This window comes from Myiozetetes cayanensis, unplaced genomic scaffold (assembly GCF_022539395.1).
Source record: "Myiozetetes cayanensis isolate MyiCay16 unplaced genomic scaffold, myiCay2020 scf3, whole genome shotgun sequence".
In the NCBI taxonomy this organism is placed as follows: domain Eukaryota; kingdom Metazoa; phylum Chordata; class Aves; order Passeriformes; family Tyrannidae; genus Myiozetetes; species Myiozetetes cayanensis.
Window position 1 is genome coordinate 51,640,917 of NW_026087521.1, and position 18,503 is coordinate 51,659,419.

At 49.6% G+C, this 18,503-nt stretch overlaps 1 protein-coding gene across 1 annotated transcript; it reads left to right on the forward strand.

Annotated features, from left to right (window-relative positions):
• Positions 1-3,909: 3,909 nt before the first annotated feature.
• MFNG (MFNG O-fucosylpeptide 3-beta-N-acetylglucosaminyltransferase) lies at positions 3,910-16,871 on the forward strand. The gene is made up of 9 exons (XM_050324075.1): positions 3,910-4,078; positions 4,174-4,640; positions 9,681-9,729; positions 10,229-10,331; positions 10,418-10,571; positions 11,028-11,113; positions 12,431-12,596; positions 13,143-13,228; positions 14,081-16,871. The coding sequence occupies exons 2-9, from the start codon at positions 4,302-4,304 to the stop codon at positions 14,145-14,147; spliced, it is 1,050 nt and encodes a 349-aa protein (XP_050180032.1). The 5' UTR covers positions 3,910-4,078; positions 4,174-4,301; the 3' UTR covers positions 14,148-16,871.
• The last annotated feature ends 1,632 nt before the right edge of the window (positions 16,872-18,503 follow it).

Genomic DNA, 18,503 nt, shown 5'->3' on the forward strand with positions numbered 1-18,503 from the left:
TGCTCACCTATGGTCCTGACTCCTGACATATTGCCACTATCATACCCAGTGTGGGAAAGGGGTGCCAGGATACCCATGCCATGGAGAGGTGGCAGTAGGTGGTCCTTCCTGAGGCATGCAAGAAGACAATGAAACCTGTGGCTCTGTGAGACTGTGGGGTGCGTGGTCAGGCAGAGAGCTGGGTCCACTGATTCTGAAATTGATGGGAGAAGATGGGCAACCTGCACCAGAGTCAAGTCCTCTGTGTCCTCCTTGCCCCTGTGATTTGGCACTGCTAGCGCCATGCACTTTTGAAACTCTGAGCAAAGATTAACTTGCTGATCTTCACGAGTCCCCTGTGAGGTGTTATTTCAGGCTCTAAACCAGTTACCTGTGTCTTTTATGAGGACGACAGTGAAGGGGGGAGGAAAGAAAACCAAGATTTTAACTTGCAGTCACTAAAATGTAGAGCAAAATCCTAGGTCTGCCCTGGAGCCATGCAACTCTTCTTTCAGGGAAGGGGGAACTGGCATACACATAGCTCCAGATGAAAGCTCCCAAGTGACACCCACTTCGGGGGATGCAGCCTCAGCATCCCAGCACAGCCAGCCCCCTGGGAGGGTGCTTGCCCTGCAGGCAAACAAAGTGGGACTCTTGTTGAGCTGATGAGAAGACAAGTCCCAAAACAAGCTCCCCTCCATCCTGTCATGGGTTTGGAGATTAGAATTTGCAACTTTGCAGGAAAAAAAGTAGCGCCTGAGTATCCAGGGAAAACACTCTGTCTGTATGAGGCACTCTGACTCGGGGCTTGAAAATTCCAACTGCCCTTGCTGTCACTGAGAGCCAGCCCTAGCCCTACCGCCTAGGCTGAAGGTGGTAAAAAGCCAGCCCTCCCATTTTGGGCAGTCAGGCTGTGGTCCAGCTTAGCACTTGCTGGCCCCCAAAGACACACGTCCCCCAGCACCGCCCTGGGCCATCAGCTGGAGTGAAAGGGAGGCAAAAGAAGGTTGCTTGGAGGCAGGTTGGCACTGCCCAGGTAGCTGAGCAGCAGGAGGCACTGCCTTGCCTGCTTCCAGGCTTCTTCCAGGCTCTCTTTATCCAATTTGTCTTCCCTGAGGCTTTCAAAATCCAGCTTTAATTTGTTCTGGACACGGGTGAGAAGCAGGGCAGAGGGCTCCAAGGCAAACATAAATGCCCTCCCACTGCCCTGCACACCCCAGCCCACCTTTTTGTACCTCTGGGGGGTGGCTGCCTGCTTGGAGGAATGAGTCACGAGTTAGGTAACAGGCAGAATGCAATTAGCAGCCCTTGGCACCAATTACCTGCTGTAACAGCCTTGTCCAAGCCCCTGTAAAGAGTCACTAAGAACAATATTTTTCCCTCCAGGGAGGGGATTGGCATGGCAGCTAGTGTGTCACCCTGGGAAGTCACCAGCCCTGTCCATGCTGGTCCCCTGCCCCAGGAGAGCTTCCTGGCACCATGCTCTGTACAAGGTAGCTTTGAATTATATTTGTAACATCTTTTGGGGACATCACTAAGGCTCCTCTGCCTCTGTGCCACCTTTCCCTCCCAGATGATCTCCTAAGCCAGGCTGGGAAGTGCTGCAGGATGCCCGGGAGCCATGGAAGCTGCCTTTACAACTGCCTGGGGCTGCTGGAGTGTGGCTGGAACACCAGGGAGGTTAATTTCTGGTTCAGGAGCAGTGGCTAGCCCTGGGAGTAAATCTCAGTATTGATCATAGCAGCAGTGGATCAGTCACACCAGGTTCACATCCCTGCAGTAATGTAAGGCCTGAAGGTGAATGACACCCCCTCCCGCCCCAAGTAAGCATCACTATTCAAAGGGATCTAAAAATAAAACCTGCAGGGACCCTCCAAAGGGATATGGGAGATGCTCTAGAGATGTTCTTGCTTCAGGGGAAGGCTAGAGAGAGACATGGAGAAATACAGTGGGGGAGGGAAGTGGATTCAGTGGTTTCTTCCCTACAAAAGAAAAAAGTAGTACCCAGAGACAGGGTTGGGGTGAAAAGTGTGTGACTGAGCACATGCCCCTGCAGGGCATTCTTCCCTGTGTGCCTAGAAAGGGGGTACCCTTTCCCACATGGAGCCATTCCGCACCCCCGCCGTTTCTCCTGGGCCCCCATCTTATTACTTTTTATTTTTATTTTTTTGGTATGCTGAGATTGGATGCCCACAGCTTGCAGCTCCCTGAGGAGGCGCTCTGATTTTGGCAGCTTATGTAGAGCACTACCATCCTGCTGTCCCCACGCTCGCTGTACAGAGAAGCTGGGGTGGGGGTAAGGATGTCATCCCCCTCTGGGGCTGCTTATCTCTCTGAAGCCCCCTGGCTGCTCCATAGGGTGGCCTACAGGTGGTGTGAAGGGGACCTGCATGGTCATCTACCCCGTATCAAACTGTGCCAGCAACAGAATGCAGCAGTCTGTGGTGCTGACCCCAAAATTTCCTCTCTACGGTGGCCTTTGTCTTGGGAGGGGCTCTCATACGTTTTGAAGGTCTCTGATATCCATATTCCTTGTTGGCAACCAGAGTGCTGGGAGTGAAGGTGGCACAGGGGAGATGTGTGGCCATGTCCGATGGTGCAGGGGGACAGTGAGGAAGGAGCTGGACATACCATTTTGCTGCTGTGCCTATGGGTCTCGGGTTTTCCAAAGAGAGGAGACACCTTCCTCCCCCACCTTACTTGCCCAGGAAAGGGGAAAAGGAAGCTTCATCATGGACTACACAAGAGCCACAAAGGACAAGCAAAGGACCTGGATACAGCAACAAGGACTTGGCTGGGATATAAACTCAGCAGTGACACTGAGCCCCGTCCCTGGAAGTGTTCAAGGCCAGGTTGGATGGGGCTCTGAGCAACCTGGACTAGTGGAAGGTGTCCCTGTCCATGGCAGTGGGCTTGGAGCTGAATGATCTTTAAGGTCACTTCCAACCCAGATCATTCTGTGACTGTACAATTGAAAGGGAGGCAGCAGGCTCTCCCTCACACTATCTAGTGTACCTGTTCCTGTGAATGTCACTGGTTCTGCAGTCACCTGGGCAGCAGAATGTCCTTGGGCAGCCTGTGGGGATGTGAGCTGAGCGGAGGGTGGGGGTTGTGTGGCTGGAGGCAGAGGAAAAAGGACCTTCAATATCAAGGAGTATCTGGGTCATGGTTTGGGAGATGGGTGTCAGAAGTTGGGGTTCACACCCCAACTTGAGACTCTGGGGCATGGCAGGGGGCGAGGAGGGGGAGCTGGGGGGAGGCAGAAGGGGACATACTGTCCTGCTTTGGGGAGGCAGGCTGGGATTAAAGGGCAGGGGCAGCAATTCAGACCTGTGTCCACAGGAAAAGTTTGGGGCTGAGGGAATTCATGGGGTAAAAAACGTTCTTCCCAAGAGTAATATAGGACCCCGCCCTTTACCTTCACCGGAGCCCACATCAATGCCACCGTCCCCTCCTCCCTCAGGAGCAATGGGCTGAGCAGGGCAGAGATCAGGCGGGACTGAAACAGAGGAGCGGGGAGAACAGTCAAGCAACAGGTTTGTCCTCCCTGAACAGATCTGTTCTTTGTCACCTCGGAGGTGTCCCAGACTGGGGAGACACCTGGTGAGACAAACTCATTGTCAGACCCAGGGCTCCCCGCTCTCCATCCTTCCCCCCGCTCCATCCTCTTCCTCCCCCGGGGCTGGCGCCCCGCCCCGTGCCCGGAGGCGGGACCGAGGCTGGCAGGGAGCAAGAGCTGCGGGAGGGAGAGCAGGTGGAGAGGCGGTCCAGCCGCACGCTGGACCCGCGACCCCGTCCCTGCAGCCCTGCGTCCGCCGCTCGCCTGCCGCCCAAGCCCCTGGCTCGGATGCGTAGGCTGGTGTCTGCTGGGGAACTGATGCCTTTGGTCCAGACTTCCTGCCGATGGCTCTGATCTCCTTTGCCGGCCCCTCAACACCCAACCTGGGACCCTCGGTCTCTGTCGGGAGCGGGGATGCCCGCTTTCCTCCTGGCACGCTGTGCTAGCCACGTGCCAGTCACCTCGGAGTATTTTCCCATCATGTGTTCCTTGCCTCGCTGGGTCATTGAGCCATCTGTAGTCTGTGAAAATTCTTGACCTGTATCCTTCCCTGCTTGACCTGTATCCTCCAGGTCTGCTGTCTCTTTAGCTTCCTGGTCTTCACCTACCTTATTCCTTGACCACACCCTGCTCAGACCTTGCTCTTGGCTGATCCTGCTGTGTCGGAGGCTTTGAGAAGAGCGGACAGCTTCACGTGGAGGTACAGGCGGAGTTTGTCCTTGTTCAGTAGGATACCGACTAAGGCGGGAACAATCTGGGAGCCATGGGCCGTCGGCTCATCCATGGTCTCTCTGGAGCCGCAGTCTTCCTTGCCAGTGTGGCTCTCCTCTCCATGCGGCATCGTGGGGCTCAGGAGACAGCTCGGTATCCAGGGCTCAGGGAGGGGATGTTGGAGAAGACAGAGCAACGAAGTAAAGCGAGCACAGAGAAAGCTGGTGGCAGGGGGCAGAAGGACCTCAAAGTCCATTCTCCAGATCGATACAGGACTGAGGGAAGCCTAACACTTGGAGACATTTTCATAGCTGTGAAGACAACCAAGAGATTTCATCAGAGCAGGATGGAGCTGCTTCTGGACACGTGGATATCCCAGGCCAGTGAGCAGGTGAGTGTCTGGATTCGAACTAGAGAGAAGGTGTTTGGTAACGGGACAGGGATGGAGTGTCAGGGCAGGGATATAAAAACCAAAGGAAGGGGAGGATGGGCACTGTAGTCCCACGCAGTACTTTGCCTCATTTTCTGTAATTCTCACTTCTCTTCACATTGAAAGGGTGATGCTACCCAGCAAAATGTTTCACCAGTAGCTGCTTCATGGGAAAGGCTAGTAGAGGGGCCACACCAGACTGAGTGCACTGACCATTCTGGGGCTGCATGAAAGGGTGGTTTTCTATATCCTAGTACCATGAGTTTGCTAGGTTTGGAGCTGATTTGCTCTCCTGGCCCTCCACCAGGATGCCTGCATTGCACCTGGGCACCCGTTTCCCTGGGAAAGTGGAGTACAGTGGGCAGGAGAACAAGGTAGAAGGATCTGGAGGACCTCCTGGAGTCAGCCCTGTTCACTCCCCAGTACATCAGTGCAATCCATACCTTGCTTTCTTGGGCAGATGCTTTTAGGTGCATGATCTTGTAGTGATGTGGGTGTATATTTGTTTTTTAAAATATTTCTTTTAACTGGGGGTCCGATGTTTCCAGCCTTTGCTAAAGCAGTGTTTGGAGCATTTCCTTCCTGTTAGAGGAGCTGATGCGGGGCACCACATTAGTGGTGCTGTGCAGACTGGCTTTCTGGTGGGCAGGAGTACTCCCCAGAGCCTGTGTGCTTTTCTTCCTCCCTCGCAGAGCTGCTCCTCAAGGAAGAAGAAATCCTGTGGTTGCCCCGAGGGGTGTTTTTTTTTGCCTCTGCCTGTGTGTGATGGGTGCCTGGAAGGCAATTTCAGGCCTCAGTGCGGAAGGGGGACGGGGGCGGAGGTATTGGGTAGGAGAGCGCTTGAAGCAATGCAGGGTTTTCTGGGTAAGGGTGGTTTTCCACTTCATGGCGCTGCAACTGTCTGGTCTGCTGCGGTCGTCACAGGAAGCCGTGTCCTATTTTGAGCACGCTTCCTCTCCTGTCTGCGTGTCCCGCTCAGCATCTGAGGTGCCCAGCTTCCTCCTCCAAGAGCACTTCTCCTCTCTATCCGACCTCAGCCCAGCAACTCTTAGGAGAAACCAAACCCAACCACGTGGCTGCACTGGCATTAAGATATTCTTACTGGGGCCTTTGGAGTGCGTTTTTAATGGGCAGTTTCTTTCCTCACGTGTTTGACAAACCTGGTCATTCTACTGATGACAGGAATTAGCTAGCTCCGCAGATTCGTCTGACACTCTCTGTTTGGCATGCAAGTGGTGTCCAAACCTGGGAAGAGGTGTTGAATTCTTCCATGCTGCTGCCAGCCTCTGGGAAAACATCACAGACTGAGCAGGAAAATCGGAAGGAAGGGTATAGAGTAGAAGCGTCACTCATTTTTAAACAGTGTTTTTTCGGTGTTACCAATTTTTGTTGCAAGCTCAGTGTTTTCCTTCCCCTCCTCGATTTTCCATGTTTTTATTCTGCTCTTTTTACTAAATGGCTTTGAGGGAAGGGGAATGGGAGCAGGAAGAGAGATAAAGAGAAGTACATGAAAGTCAAAAACCTTTTTTTTTTTTTTTAATATATTCCTGCTTGAGGGGTTTTTTGAAATTTAGGGGAAAAGGTTAGTTTTGAAAATTTGACAATATAGAAAACCTTGCTTAGCAAAAAAAAAAAAAGTTTTCAATTTGCAAAGTTCATTTAGCTGTTGTGGGAACAGGGATAGCGCACCGGACCTATTACTGAGTTCTTATGGAGAGGTGTAGGTTTTAGGAGCCAATCTTGCAGAGATCCAGGTCTCAGAAGTCCTGATGGACAAAGACTGCCTCCTCCAAGGGTGACCCAGCATCTTTCTGTCTCACTTGCCCTTACGCAAGGCCGGAGACCAAGTCAGTGAGTCCTTCTCCATCAGTGGCCAGCAGGGAAATTTTAGCAGCTGGCCACGTTGCTGATGCCAAGCCTGGCTTTGGAGCTCATTACCTGCACAGTGTCCTCCTGGAGGAAGCAACCCAGACCTCACAGGTCAGACTTAGGTGACAGTAACAGGAGGCAGGAACAGCTGTGGTTTTTATCGCTAGGACAGACTGTATCAAAGCCAAATTAAAAGTTCTCTGTGTTAGACTCTGTTGGAGTGGACAATGAAAAAGAGACATTTTCTCTGAAACCTCACTGCTCAAAGAGAAGATGTGCAGTTGGTGAGAGATGGGGAAGTGCGAGATGGGCACTCTTTGCTGGGCTGTACTCTGCCTCTTGAGAACTGATCCATGACAAACTCCCCACAGGAGGTTGACGTGAAAGTCATTTTAGAGAAAGGCCTTTTCCTGAGCAGAAGTTTAATTTAAAGAGAAGTGTTGTTTTTGATGATTGTTTAGGCTGGACAGAATCTTGGAGTCACTTATAATCTTGGCCCCAGTAGTTTTGGTGGAGCTAAGTCTAGCTTTCTGGCCTGAAATGGCATTTTGTTCAGTAATGTAAACTAATTCTAGCAACTCCCCCTCTTTCAGAAGCCCACATATCCAGCCAAATGAAATGAAACCTTTGAATGACCCATCGTGAACTGGCTTTCACATTTTCAGTGTTGCGAACACACTGTAGATTTTGAATCTGTGCTCTGGGCAGGACACAACAGTAACCCTGCTGAGGTATTTGTGTTTTGGAGGGGGATTCTTCACAGACAAGTGAGCCTGGGAGATGAACATGGCCCTGGATTGTCAGGTTCCACATCTTTTTTTCCTTTTCCTACTTTTTCCTTGTTAGCCTACTTCCCCAATTTGCAGTCAGGAAGTCTCAGAGTCTCAGAGTATTTATCCATTCAATGGGCTCTTATGTTCATGAAGAGCTGCCAGGCAAAGCTGTTTGACACAGTGGCTCCATATTACTGCTTGCACTGCTACTGAGTAGAGACATACCTTTCCCAGCCAAACATCTTGTCCACTCCAGAATGGAGGGACACTTTCTGTGCTTCTCCTCAGGCCCAGGTTGGCTGCCTTGCTGTAGCACTGACAGCTGTCTTGGCCCCACAGTGGGAGATCCTGCATGGCCCCGTAGATGGTCTGGTGGAAAACAGGAGAGTGGATATGAGGGGCAGGCTACTCCTGTCTAGCCCATTTGCCTGCAGGGACACAAGTGACATCAGGTGGTTTTCTGCTCCCAGGTCCCCAGCAGGTAGAGTAGGTCTGGCGAGAGACCTTCTAAATCTCTTCCAGACTCCATTAGTATGGACAATAGTGACTGGTGTCTCCTTGAGAAGGAACTGTGTAACTGGGTCAAATGGTCTCCAGGCAGGTTTTTAGCCAGGGCTGTTTTCCCTCTCTCCCATTCAAGCAATTGTGTGTGGCTGTGCCGAGGGACTCATGGTGGCGGTCACTTGGATTCTGGCAGCAGCTTCTGTTCCAGGTTGCCCACTCTCAGGGGTGTGACAGATGGAGAGACAAGGATGCAGGCAACTGCCTGCTATTGTGCTGTTGTGATCTTCTTTAGCATTTCTGGAGTACTGTAACCAGGTTTGCCACAGAGATCAGAGTTTGGAAGAGCCAGAAAAATCAGATTTGCCAAGTCCCCACACTCATAACTCCCCTTTTCAAGTTATTTTGGACAGTCTAGTGTTGCTCATGGTGACAGCATACCTTCATCCTTGGGTTCTCATAGAAACATGTTGGATTTCTGTAAAAAGACGTTTCCCATCTTGCATCAAGAGAAAAGTGGGATTCTCAGAATATTTTCAGAATTAGAAAATTTGGGAAAAGATGCAGATTGTTATTTTAAGTCAATCAGATGTGATGTTTGTTAGACACATGATTTCTGGTCGGTTTATATCTGTAAGCAAGTAATTTCCAGCAACAATATTTCTTGGGTTTATTTTGAAAATGTCAGAAAGTTTCAACAGTTTTTTTTTTCTTAAGATGAAATATTTGTCATAGTGGAAATTTGTGAACACAGACATGCTGTCAAGGGAAATCCTGTGACACTGACAATCCCTGCCTTGCCTGAAGGTTGTGATAAGGTCCCCTGACCCAGAGCAACTCTTTTACCTGAAACTTAGCTAATTGCTTCTTGTCCCATGATTACCTTGAAAGTGATTTTAACTAAAATATTTTACTGGTGGGGGAGGTAGGAATGTGTGCATGGTCCATTGCTGCAGCTCAGCTGTGGGAGAGTAGTTCACCAAGCCACTGTGGCATGTACATCTGAGACCATGAAACCATCCTCCTGTCTCTCCTTGAGCCAGGTGATCTCTGAGGGTCCTTCATTGCCTTCTTTTCATGTACAGAACATTTCTCTTGCTGTGTCCTCTTGATAGGGAGGTATCTCCCAAATGCTGGGTGGGTGTGGGGAGATGTAGGGACTCTTGTCTCCTTGCCAGAGCCTTTGGGAGCAATGATGGCTCCTGGGGCTGTTGTCTGCCTGCCTCGTTCCCTTTGTCCCTGCGCAGGTGCTGTGTTTAACCAGCCTGTGGGCAGCTGGTGAGGAGACTGTTTATGGCTCGCGACTCCTTTTTGATTTCATGAAAGCTCATTTTCTGCCTGAGGAAAGCTTTTTTCCACTGGCCCTGATCCTTGCCTGGCCCTGAAGAGGGGGAGATATGCCACATAATGGCAGCGAGGGGGATTAGAGAAGCCCGGGGGTGGAGGAAGAGGAGGAGGAGGGGGCAGAAAGTGGAAGGGGGCTGTGCACACTTAACACACAGACAGATGTTCTCCTTTTAACCCAAGCATCATTTAACCACAATGCTTGAATTTCTATACCACTGACACCTAAGCCAGGGCTCCTTCACCCCCTCACTCCATGTCACGGGTCCCCCGTTCCCAAGGCAGTGGGACAGGGGCAGAAATGAAGCCACACAAGTGCTGATGATTGTGCTATGCAGGAAGGGGGAGCATAGCCCTCCTTCTGTTCAACTGCTGCCTGGGAGCAGGCTACAGCAGCAGAGGATTGGTTTGGACTAACCATATTGTGTGTGTCCAGCTGTGGGAGGAAGGAGTGGGCAGCCGGGAGCAGCACCAGTCCTTCCCTGAGGGTAACCTCTTTTCCTTGTTTCCCCAGACCTACGTCTTCACTGATGAAGAAGATGATGCCTTGAAAAGGAGAATGGGTAATGACCTATCCTATAGTACCACCTTTTCACCCTGCCTTCAGCCTCTGAACTGCCATGGCTTTGAGAAGGGGTCTGGCATGAAGGCTGGCTCTCCTGCACCATCACTGCCCATTGAAACATGTCCCTCGCCTTGTCCCATGGAAGGACCTCAACCTGTGGTGGTGATGATTTGGTGTATTTGGCTTGCCCCAGGGCATGCAGCCAACTGGAGGCAAGCTGCTGCCTGCCTTAAAGCATCTGTGGACGTAAGCTGCGTGTGACAGAGCCCTTCAAGCCCTGCATCGTGGTTGGCAGTGAGCAGGGTGGAAGTGCAGATGGCAGGTGTCCTAGTCTTGGCCATCTTCTGGTAGGGGGAAAGCTGGAACCCATGTCACCATGGGCTGGGGTGCCTGTTGGGAGGCCGTGAGGAGGCTGGCTGTGAACAAACCCCTTCCCTTCTGCCCAGATGTCCTTGTGACCGCTTTCCCTTGTGACAGTGCTTTCCCTCTGCTGTCAGGTGACCATGTGATCTTCACCAACTGCTCTGCCGAGCACAGCCACCTGGCCCTCTCCTGCAAGATGGCAGCTGAGTTCGACGCCTTCCTGGTCAGCGGCCGGAGGTGAGGCAGAGCTGGTGGGGGGGACCCCTGAGAGCAAGAGGCACCCTCCTTGCCGCAAACCTCTTGTGTTTTCCTGTCTTCCCCAGCTGGTTTTGCCATTTGGATGATGACAACTACTTGAACCCTCGGGCCCTCCTGAAGCTCTTGTCCTCCTACTCTGAGACACGGGATGTTTATCTGGGGAAACCCAGCCTGAACCGACCCATCCGGGCCTCCGAAACACTGCCAAACAACCAGACGGTACAGCCTTTGGTGGTGGTGCAGGGGCCAGTGGGTTGTTTTGGTGCCCTGGCTCATTGGCTGTAGGCACACTGCAAGGAGAGAAAGGTCCCAAGAGCAGTGGGCGACAGCTGAAAACTTGCCAGTCTTTTCTGAACACGGTTGTAGGTGTTGACTAAATTTAATCAACATAGGGGAAGAGTCCCACATTGCTGCTCTGCCTTTGGCTACCTGTCTGACAGGAGACAAGCCTGCCCTGGGCTGCTCACCTGTTGATAGCAGCAGGAGCTTGGCCATTCCAATTATGAGGAGGTCAAAATAAATGTTGTACTGCTTCTGGGCAGCAGTCGGGTGTCTGGGGTGACAATAGGGCCGTGTTTGTCCTGGCATCAAAGCCAGATTTGCAACATTCCCACCTCTGGGAGTATGGTATCGTCTGAGCCTCTGCCATTGATTTTCTCTGGTGTTTCTCTCCAGAAATCTGTGCGCTTCTGGTTTGCCACGGGAGGGGCTGGGTTCTGCATCAGCCGCAAGCTGGCAAGCAAGATGGTGCCGTGGGCCAGGTGAGCTGTGCAGCTGGTGAGCATGGGAGCCATCAGGGACAGCAACATGGCTGCACATTAATTCCTGGCACTGTCAGATCTGGATTTGTGCATGTGGTGTTTGCAAAGGTGCAGAGTGCCACATCCTACACATCTGAAAGCATGTGGGACTGGAGGAAGGATGTAGTGGGTGAGTCTGCCCCTTGACTGAAAACAGGCAAGAGCAGGCACAGCAGCAAACATTATCATAGGATGAAATACTTCCCTCTTCCCATCTCCTTTAAGTTCTTGGTTACTCCCCACGTTCCTTCCCATCCCTTCAGCTTCCTCGCTTTTCCTATCTGCCTGTTTCCTCTCCCCTTCATCTGCCTCTTTACTTAAGCTCCCTTCTAAGCTAATTTTCTGTTCCCTCACCCCAAACTCTCTTCAGCTTCTTAGAGTGGCCACTGTAATTTCCTCAACCTCATGCATGGAGATCAGAGGTATGTCCCAGGGTATTGTCCCACGGTACTGTGTTAGCCCAGCCTACAAGAAGATGATGTATTCCATGAGACCCTAGGTTATGTCACATGCTGTGTGCACATACACTGGTAGGCTTCGGCTTTGCCAGCTGTAACCAGACCTGAGCACACCAGAAAGACAGATCTGATCCACACCAGATGGCTGGTTTAGATGAAGCCCATGATACACATTTTATGGTAGGAGAAGGATGATCTGTGATCTAGCGTAAAATGAAAGTGGCGCAGAGGATAATGCCTAACCTGGCAAAAAGTCTGCCACTATTTTTTTTTAAATGCTTCAAACACATTTGAACTAGCTGAGCGTTGTTATAGTAGACAATGCTTCATGCTGCGTAACTGATTCCAGTTACAGAGGCCTTAAAATTGGGTTTAGGCTATCATCAAAGGATGGCCAAGCATGTGGTGTTACATTACAGTGGAGCCATGGATGGCTTATGCAAGCTGCAAAACTGCTTCTTTTTCCTCCTGGTCCTGGCTTTGTGCTCCCACCGTTTCTCCTGTGGTGGCTTGTCTGACCCCTCATGGGCTCAGTGCTGCACATCAAACAGGAGGAGAAGTGACTCTTTGAAGTCTGTCAGTTCTCTGCATCAGCTCCCTGAAGAGCTGGTATGTATCAGGGACAGCACCTGACAATTCGTGGGACAGCATGGCTGGGAATACTCAAAGAGCAAACACTTTCCCAAATCTTTGCAGGTAGAACTCAGTGATTTCTTGCCTAGTTCCAGGATTTGCTCTGGTTTCAGTAATATCCCACCCAAGTGGATGCATGTATCTGCCCTTACCCTTTTCCTAACCACAGAGTCCTACTCTCTTCCAGTGGCAGGAACTTCCTGAGCACTTCAGAGCTCATCCGCCTGCCGGATGACTGCACCGTGGGTTACATCATTGAGTGCAAAGTCGGTGGGCAGCTGCTGCCCAACGCACTCTTCCACTCCCACCTGGAGAACCTGCAGCTCATCCCCACCTCTCAGCTCATCCAGCAGGTGAGGAGGGAAAATGGAACAAGAGGGAGGTGTGTGAGGAAGGTGAAGTGGAGCAGAGCTTGCGGGCACATTGCTCCATTGATAGCACTGATGTGCATTGAATCAATCATCTGCTCTTTTGGGGAGGCTTTCCTGACAAATGCTCCTTTGAAATGAAGAGCAGGTGTCTGCCTGCAGCACAGTTGCCAGGCACAGTGTCCTGGGATCAGTGGTGGGGAGCACATGTATGGGTAGTGATGGGAAGGTTGAGGGCATCCCTGGGAGAATGTGGCACAAGTACAAGCAGAAATGATGACTGACTAGGAAAGGGACTTTGACATGGCACCATGTCTTGCCTTGTGTGGGGAGATAATAAGGGGTGTAGGGGGCTTCGAGAGGCAAAGGACTAGCAGGGTCCTCCATGGGGAGGAAGACAGGAGAGATGTGGAAGGCAGAGGCCAAGCCAGCAGAGAAAGAACGAGAAGGGGACCTTCTCTCACCCAAAGCAAGTTCCTTGGTCCTCAGTTCACCTCTATTCCCTGCTCCTTTCTCACCACCACCTTGCAGGTCACCCTCAGCTACGGTGTCTTTGAGAACAAACTCAATGTTATTGAGCTCAGCGGCCCCTTCTCGCCACAAGAGGATCCCTCAAGGTATGGGGCATGAGTGCCCTGGGTGTTGCTGTGGTGTGAGCCCTCAGACAATAGGTTGGGAACGGGAGGGCAACCAAGCAGCATGCAGGAGGCTGAGAGTGAGGGACAGAAACCTTACAGTCACATGGCTTATTGGGTGAGGTGCACACCGGCATTGAGCTGTTTGTGGACGCTTACAAACTTTGCAAACCTTTTTGGATGAGTGGGAGGAAAAGGAACATTCAAAACATTTTATTTGGACAATTCCTAACCCAAAAGTATTACAGTTTTTCACATTTTGAGGCTGAACAAGCTAACCTTTACCTCAGGGACAGGAACACAAATGTTCTTTTAAACTCAGGAAAAGAAATTCTGCTTGCTTTTTCATTTTATGCTTTGCTGAGAAAACTGAAGGGAAAAAAGAAAAAGGTTCACTTTGGGCTTACTGCAAACAAAACTGTTCTTTGATTTACCTTCTCCTCTTTGAGTGAACAAACCTAAAGTTATTTGCAGAGCATGGATAGGAAGATCCTGGCTGGAGATAGCAGGGGTGGGAAGCAGCTGGGTGATGAAAAGAGCATCAACAGAACCGTGTAGCAGGGACTGGTGCAGTACCCATCTCCCTGCCTGTGATCAGGGTGAGCCATGGGCTTTAGCTCCATGGTCCAGAGCTGGATTCGGGTATCAGAGGGAGGTTTGTCTGCTTAGCTTTGCTGAGAAAAGACATCTTGAGGTGAACAACCAGTCCTGAGCTCTGTGGGGCAGGTTGGGCACCTGATGTGGAATGGGATGTGAGGGAAAGGTCTTCCATTTTACAGCTGTGTGCTGGTGTAAAAACTGTCACCTGACCTTATTTTGCTTTCTCCCCAGCAGGTTTCGATCACTCCACTGTCATCTTTATCCTGACACCTCCTGGTGCCTGCAGCCTCTTGGCTGGTGATGCCTGAACCTCAGCTACAGTTGGTCCTGATGCTACCTATGCACCTTGTAGGGGATGGGACACTGAAGAAGCTTGGTGTCCCCAATTTTGCCTTTTTAGTGGTGGTCTTGGGGCTCTGGGATGGCTTTTTTGGTCCTTACTTGATACTGGTGACACAGGAAAAGAGACAAGATCTTTCCCAAAGATGGATAAGATGGGCTGGACACATGGATGAGCTTTCCATCTGTGCTGGATACATACAAGGGATGGGAGCAGTATGCCTTCTGAGCAGATCAAGGACCGAATAGTAACTGCTAGGCATCTCGGTAGAGATGAGGACTTGGTGCTCTGTGCTGTGGCTGCACCTTGCTGTCTAGAAATGCCCTGGGTGTGTGTAACCAGTGCTCAACTGAGGATGGCTGACAACATGTCATGGCTCCAGACTCTGAGCAGGGCCTCTTCCTCCATATCTGCCTGTGCTTTCCCTACTTGCATCCACTGACCTGCTAAGTCTCTGCCTAGTCAAGGCCTATAGAAATGGAAAATGTGACCATTTCTGTGCTGAATGAATACTGGAATAGCATGGTTCTTGCTCAGCAGAGGGGAGATGGGCAGAAAGTACAAAGAAGCGGGAATCCCCTGCTCTGCTGGGACAAAGGAGAGGAAGAGTGAAAGGGAGCCAGGAGAAGACTGACAGAGATGAGGATAGTTCCTGGACTGAACACTGATCTTGTATAGTGCTGCATTATTCCTCTCTTTTTACCTTCTTGATGTGGGGTCAGGATAATCTCTTGCTCTAATTACCAACCTGTCGTCTGAGATTAGACTCCAACTCCTATCTCTGAGAGGAGACATAAAGGATTAGAACTGGCTGAAAGAGAGGAGAAAGGAAGAGATGGAGAAGGAGCTCTCAGGAGCAGATTAGGGGTTACAGCTTTATAATCTTTTCTGTCCCCGAGCTAAAAAAATTAAGTCATGAAGGAATGGAAACAGCAAGGCAAAGACCTTTTTATCTCTGCGTTTCTTTACTCCAGAGGCTAATAGCAGCTTTCTGCCTACCTGCTGTCCCTGCTGAGTGCAACAGGGGGAAAGGAGGTTACAAGCTTTCTGGCATGTTTGTGAAGAGTCCTATACTAGATATGGAGCCTGGTGTGAAATCTGGGCAGTGCTGCTTGCTGGGGAATGAACTTTGGCATCATTTTGCCCTTGTACACACGGTTAAGTGGTTGGGGGAGAGCACTGCGTGGAAAGCTGGAAGGCAAAGAGGCTGTTTTAAATGGCAGGTGGTGCCACAAACAGGTATTTCTCTTTAAAGTGCATTTCAAAACAGACTGCTGGGATCTGTGAGAAATCCGGATGAAAGGACAAATGCCCTTTCTCCAAAGAGCTGCTCTTCTTTGATGCTGCTGATGTGACTAAGCCTGCTGCTGGTGGGCTGGAAGAGCCAAAGGCGACTGTCGCTGTGGCTTTGCTGTTTTGAAAACTGGCCACTCTGTCACCTCCTTCCCCCTCCCACACACACCAGCATCTCCTGCACAGCATACATGAGGTTTAAAGGAAAGGCGTCAGAAAGACCCTCTGCCTCTGCAAAGAGGGATCTAGGAAGGAATGAGCACTTTAATGTCTGGAGAAGCAGAGGGCAGCAGCCTGTAGAGCTGTTTTCCAGGCTGGTCATTCTTACTGGCATTTAATCAGCTTGTGTAGCAGCAGAGACCCCTGCTTTCTTCTGTTGCACAACATGCCTTTGAACTGGAAATTCATCCTGAGCAGGGACAGGGGCTAGCTGATGCCAATGACCATTCCTTGAGCTGTGCAAAGCACTTGGCTCACACAGCTGAGCTAATGGAGGAATCATGTGACACAAAACTGACACAACTATCAGAAGAGAGATGCAGCATAAAGAAGTCCTGCCCCACGGGGCAAGCAGTTGGGTTTGAACTCAACCAGAAGAAGAAATACACTTTCATGAGAAGAAGTGAGTCTTCAAGAGAAATCTGCACTACTTGGATATATCCTTTTTCCCCATTCAGACTTTCAGCTGATGTTAATAGAGACTTTGAGTTAAAAAGCCGGTCCTATCTGTAGATGTCCTGGTGACAGTCAGAGCAAAATGCGATTCATGTGAGAAAACTGGTACAGCAGCTTCACTTCCCTGGGGAAAAGCAAAGCAGAGAAACTGGAAGCTTGCTTTAGATCCTGGCCTCAGCTGCTCTGAATTGACCTGGTGCCTTTTGCATGGCTGAAGATCAGATGTTTAATGGGTTGAGTCCTTGAGTGGATGCATGGGGACCTGTTCAAGACAGGGCTTCGTTGCTGGAGCAGTTAAGTGCCACTTTTGTGGAAAATGTCTTGTCTCATAAGAAAACAGAACAGATGAGAAGATCTCTGGGGCAGGGCATCTCTTGGGCTGTAGAGAAACGAATGATAGAAAAGCCCTGTTATGCCTGTGCCGACAATACGCTGGAAAGAAAATAGCATCTCAGAGTCGACAAAAGAAACCAGGTTTTCTCTACGAACAGAGAGACAGCTTAACGGGACATTCACCACATGAAATCTGATCAATGTTAAAACATGAGTTAAAATTAGTTTCAAGAATGGTTCCTGCCCCTGGGGCTTGCTGTCAGATGCTGTGGTTTTACAGTCTCATTTTCCTCGTTTATTAAAATGTTTGGCTGCTTGGGAAAATAAGAAACAATCTCATGTGAAACTTTTCAGGGGACTGTCTTTTTTTATTCTCTTTCATGATTTTCTGATGTAACAAAGATTCTGGAAAGGTTCCACTGGGTCTATTAAACTTCTATTTTTTTCTTCTTCTTCTTTTTTTTTTTTTTTCTTTTTAATATCTCTACCTTTCTCTAGCTCACTCTTCCTTTTCTTATTGCAGGGAAAAAAAAACCCACAAAAAAACTCTACAAAGAACGAAAAGGGATACAGACATGGTCTTTATATTTTACTGGGGAAAATGGTGTCAAAGTCAAAGGTGTTGGCATGACCCTGCTGTTGTACAACATTAAGTGTAGTTCAAGGTCTCAAGTACAGAGACCTCTGCCTGCCCAACACCATAGCAACCAACACTATTAATGATGTTTAAACTGTATACTGAAAATTCAGAAAAAGAAGAAGGAGGGGGGAAAAAAAGCAGTTACAGTATTTGAAATGTAAAATATTAAGTGGGGCTTTCATGTTAACAATATCTTTTCTTCACTTTCCCCTTAGCGTGAAGAATTTTTATAAGAAAACCCCTATTTGACAGTGCAAAAAAAATGCTAATGACTATCCTTTCTTTAGGGGAAAAGAGAAGTTAGTTGAAATAGGTGGGAAACTGCAGTCGTTGCTAAAGACTTGAAGGGGAGAGAGAAGAATAGCAACACTAGACAATGCTTCTGTCTCTGGTGCCAACTCCTCTTAACAGCTCTGCTGCCGCAGAAAAACAGATTTTTAAGCCACTGTGGGATTTACCCAACTTGTACCCAGATTACAGCCTTCAGCTCTCTCCCCAGGCTTCTTGCTAAGGAAGCGCCTTCAAAAGACAAGGAGTTTATTAGACAGAAGCCAAAAGATGAGAAATAGGAACAGGAAGAAAGGAGATTGGAAGGAAAGAAACCACCAAGCAGGGCCTTGGAGGAGAGCACAGGAATTTCAGCTGTGCGTTGAAAATGGTGTTTGGGAGCTGCCCAGCAAGAACAGGAGAAGGGGTGTTGCCTGCCCTCCCCTGCCTCCCTCAACTCTGGATGTTTTTTTTTGTAATCAGGACAACTGCAGCTCACCAGTGCCACTGAAGATGCTAGCCTGTGAGTCAGTTTACCTTGGAAGGAGTGAGATCTGTTTGGTTGGCCCTGAATCTCCTTTTTTTTTTTTTTTTTTTTTTTTTAAATAACACTCCAGATAAGTCAATGTCTTTCATCAAAGTTATATTCAATTCCTTACAGGAGATTTAGCTTCTTAATTTTGATACTTCTACCCTTGCTTACAATGCAGACTTTTCAGGAAGTCCAGGGTGGGATCAGCAGCTCTTTTCATTGATTTAATTTATTTCTTTTGTCTTTGGTCTCTGAAATTGAGATTGACAGCTGGCTCTACACACTTCTGGGCTGGATGCAAAGCTGAGGGAAGGTGGGTGACTGCTCCATTCAGTTATTGCATGGTCACAGAGAGGCATGGACCATCCTTATGTTCTTCCTGGAGGAACTTGCTAGCAGTTGGTGCCAGAGCTGGATCTCATACCAACTGGGACTTTCTTCTGTGCCAAGCTGAGCTCATAATGCGGCTCCACTAAAGAGGATGCAAGTATTACCACAGATATAAACAAAACAAGGAAGAAGAGAACCATCATAAATGTGCAAGTAATTGTGCCTGTTTTCACCAGCAGATACAGGG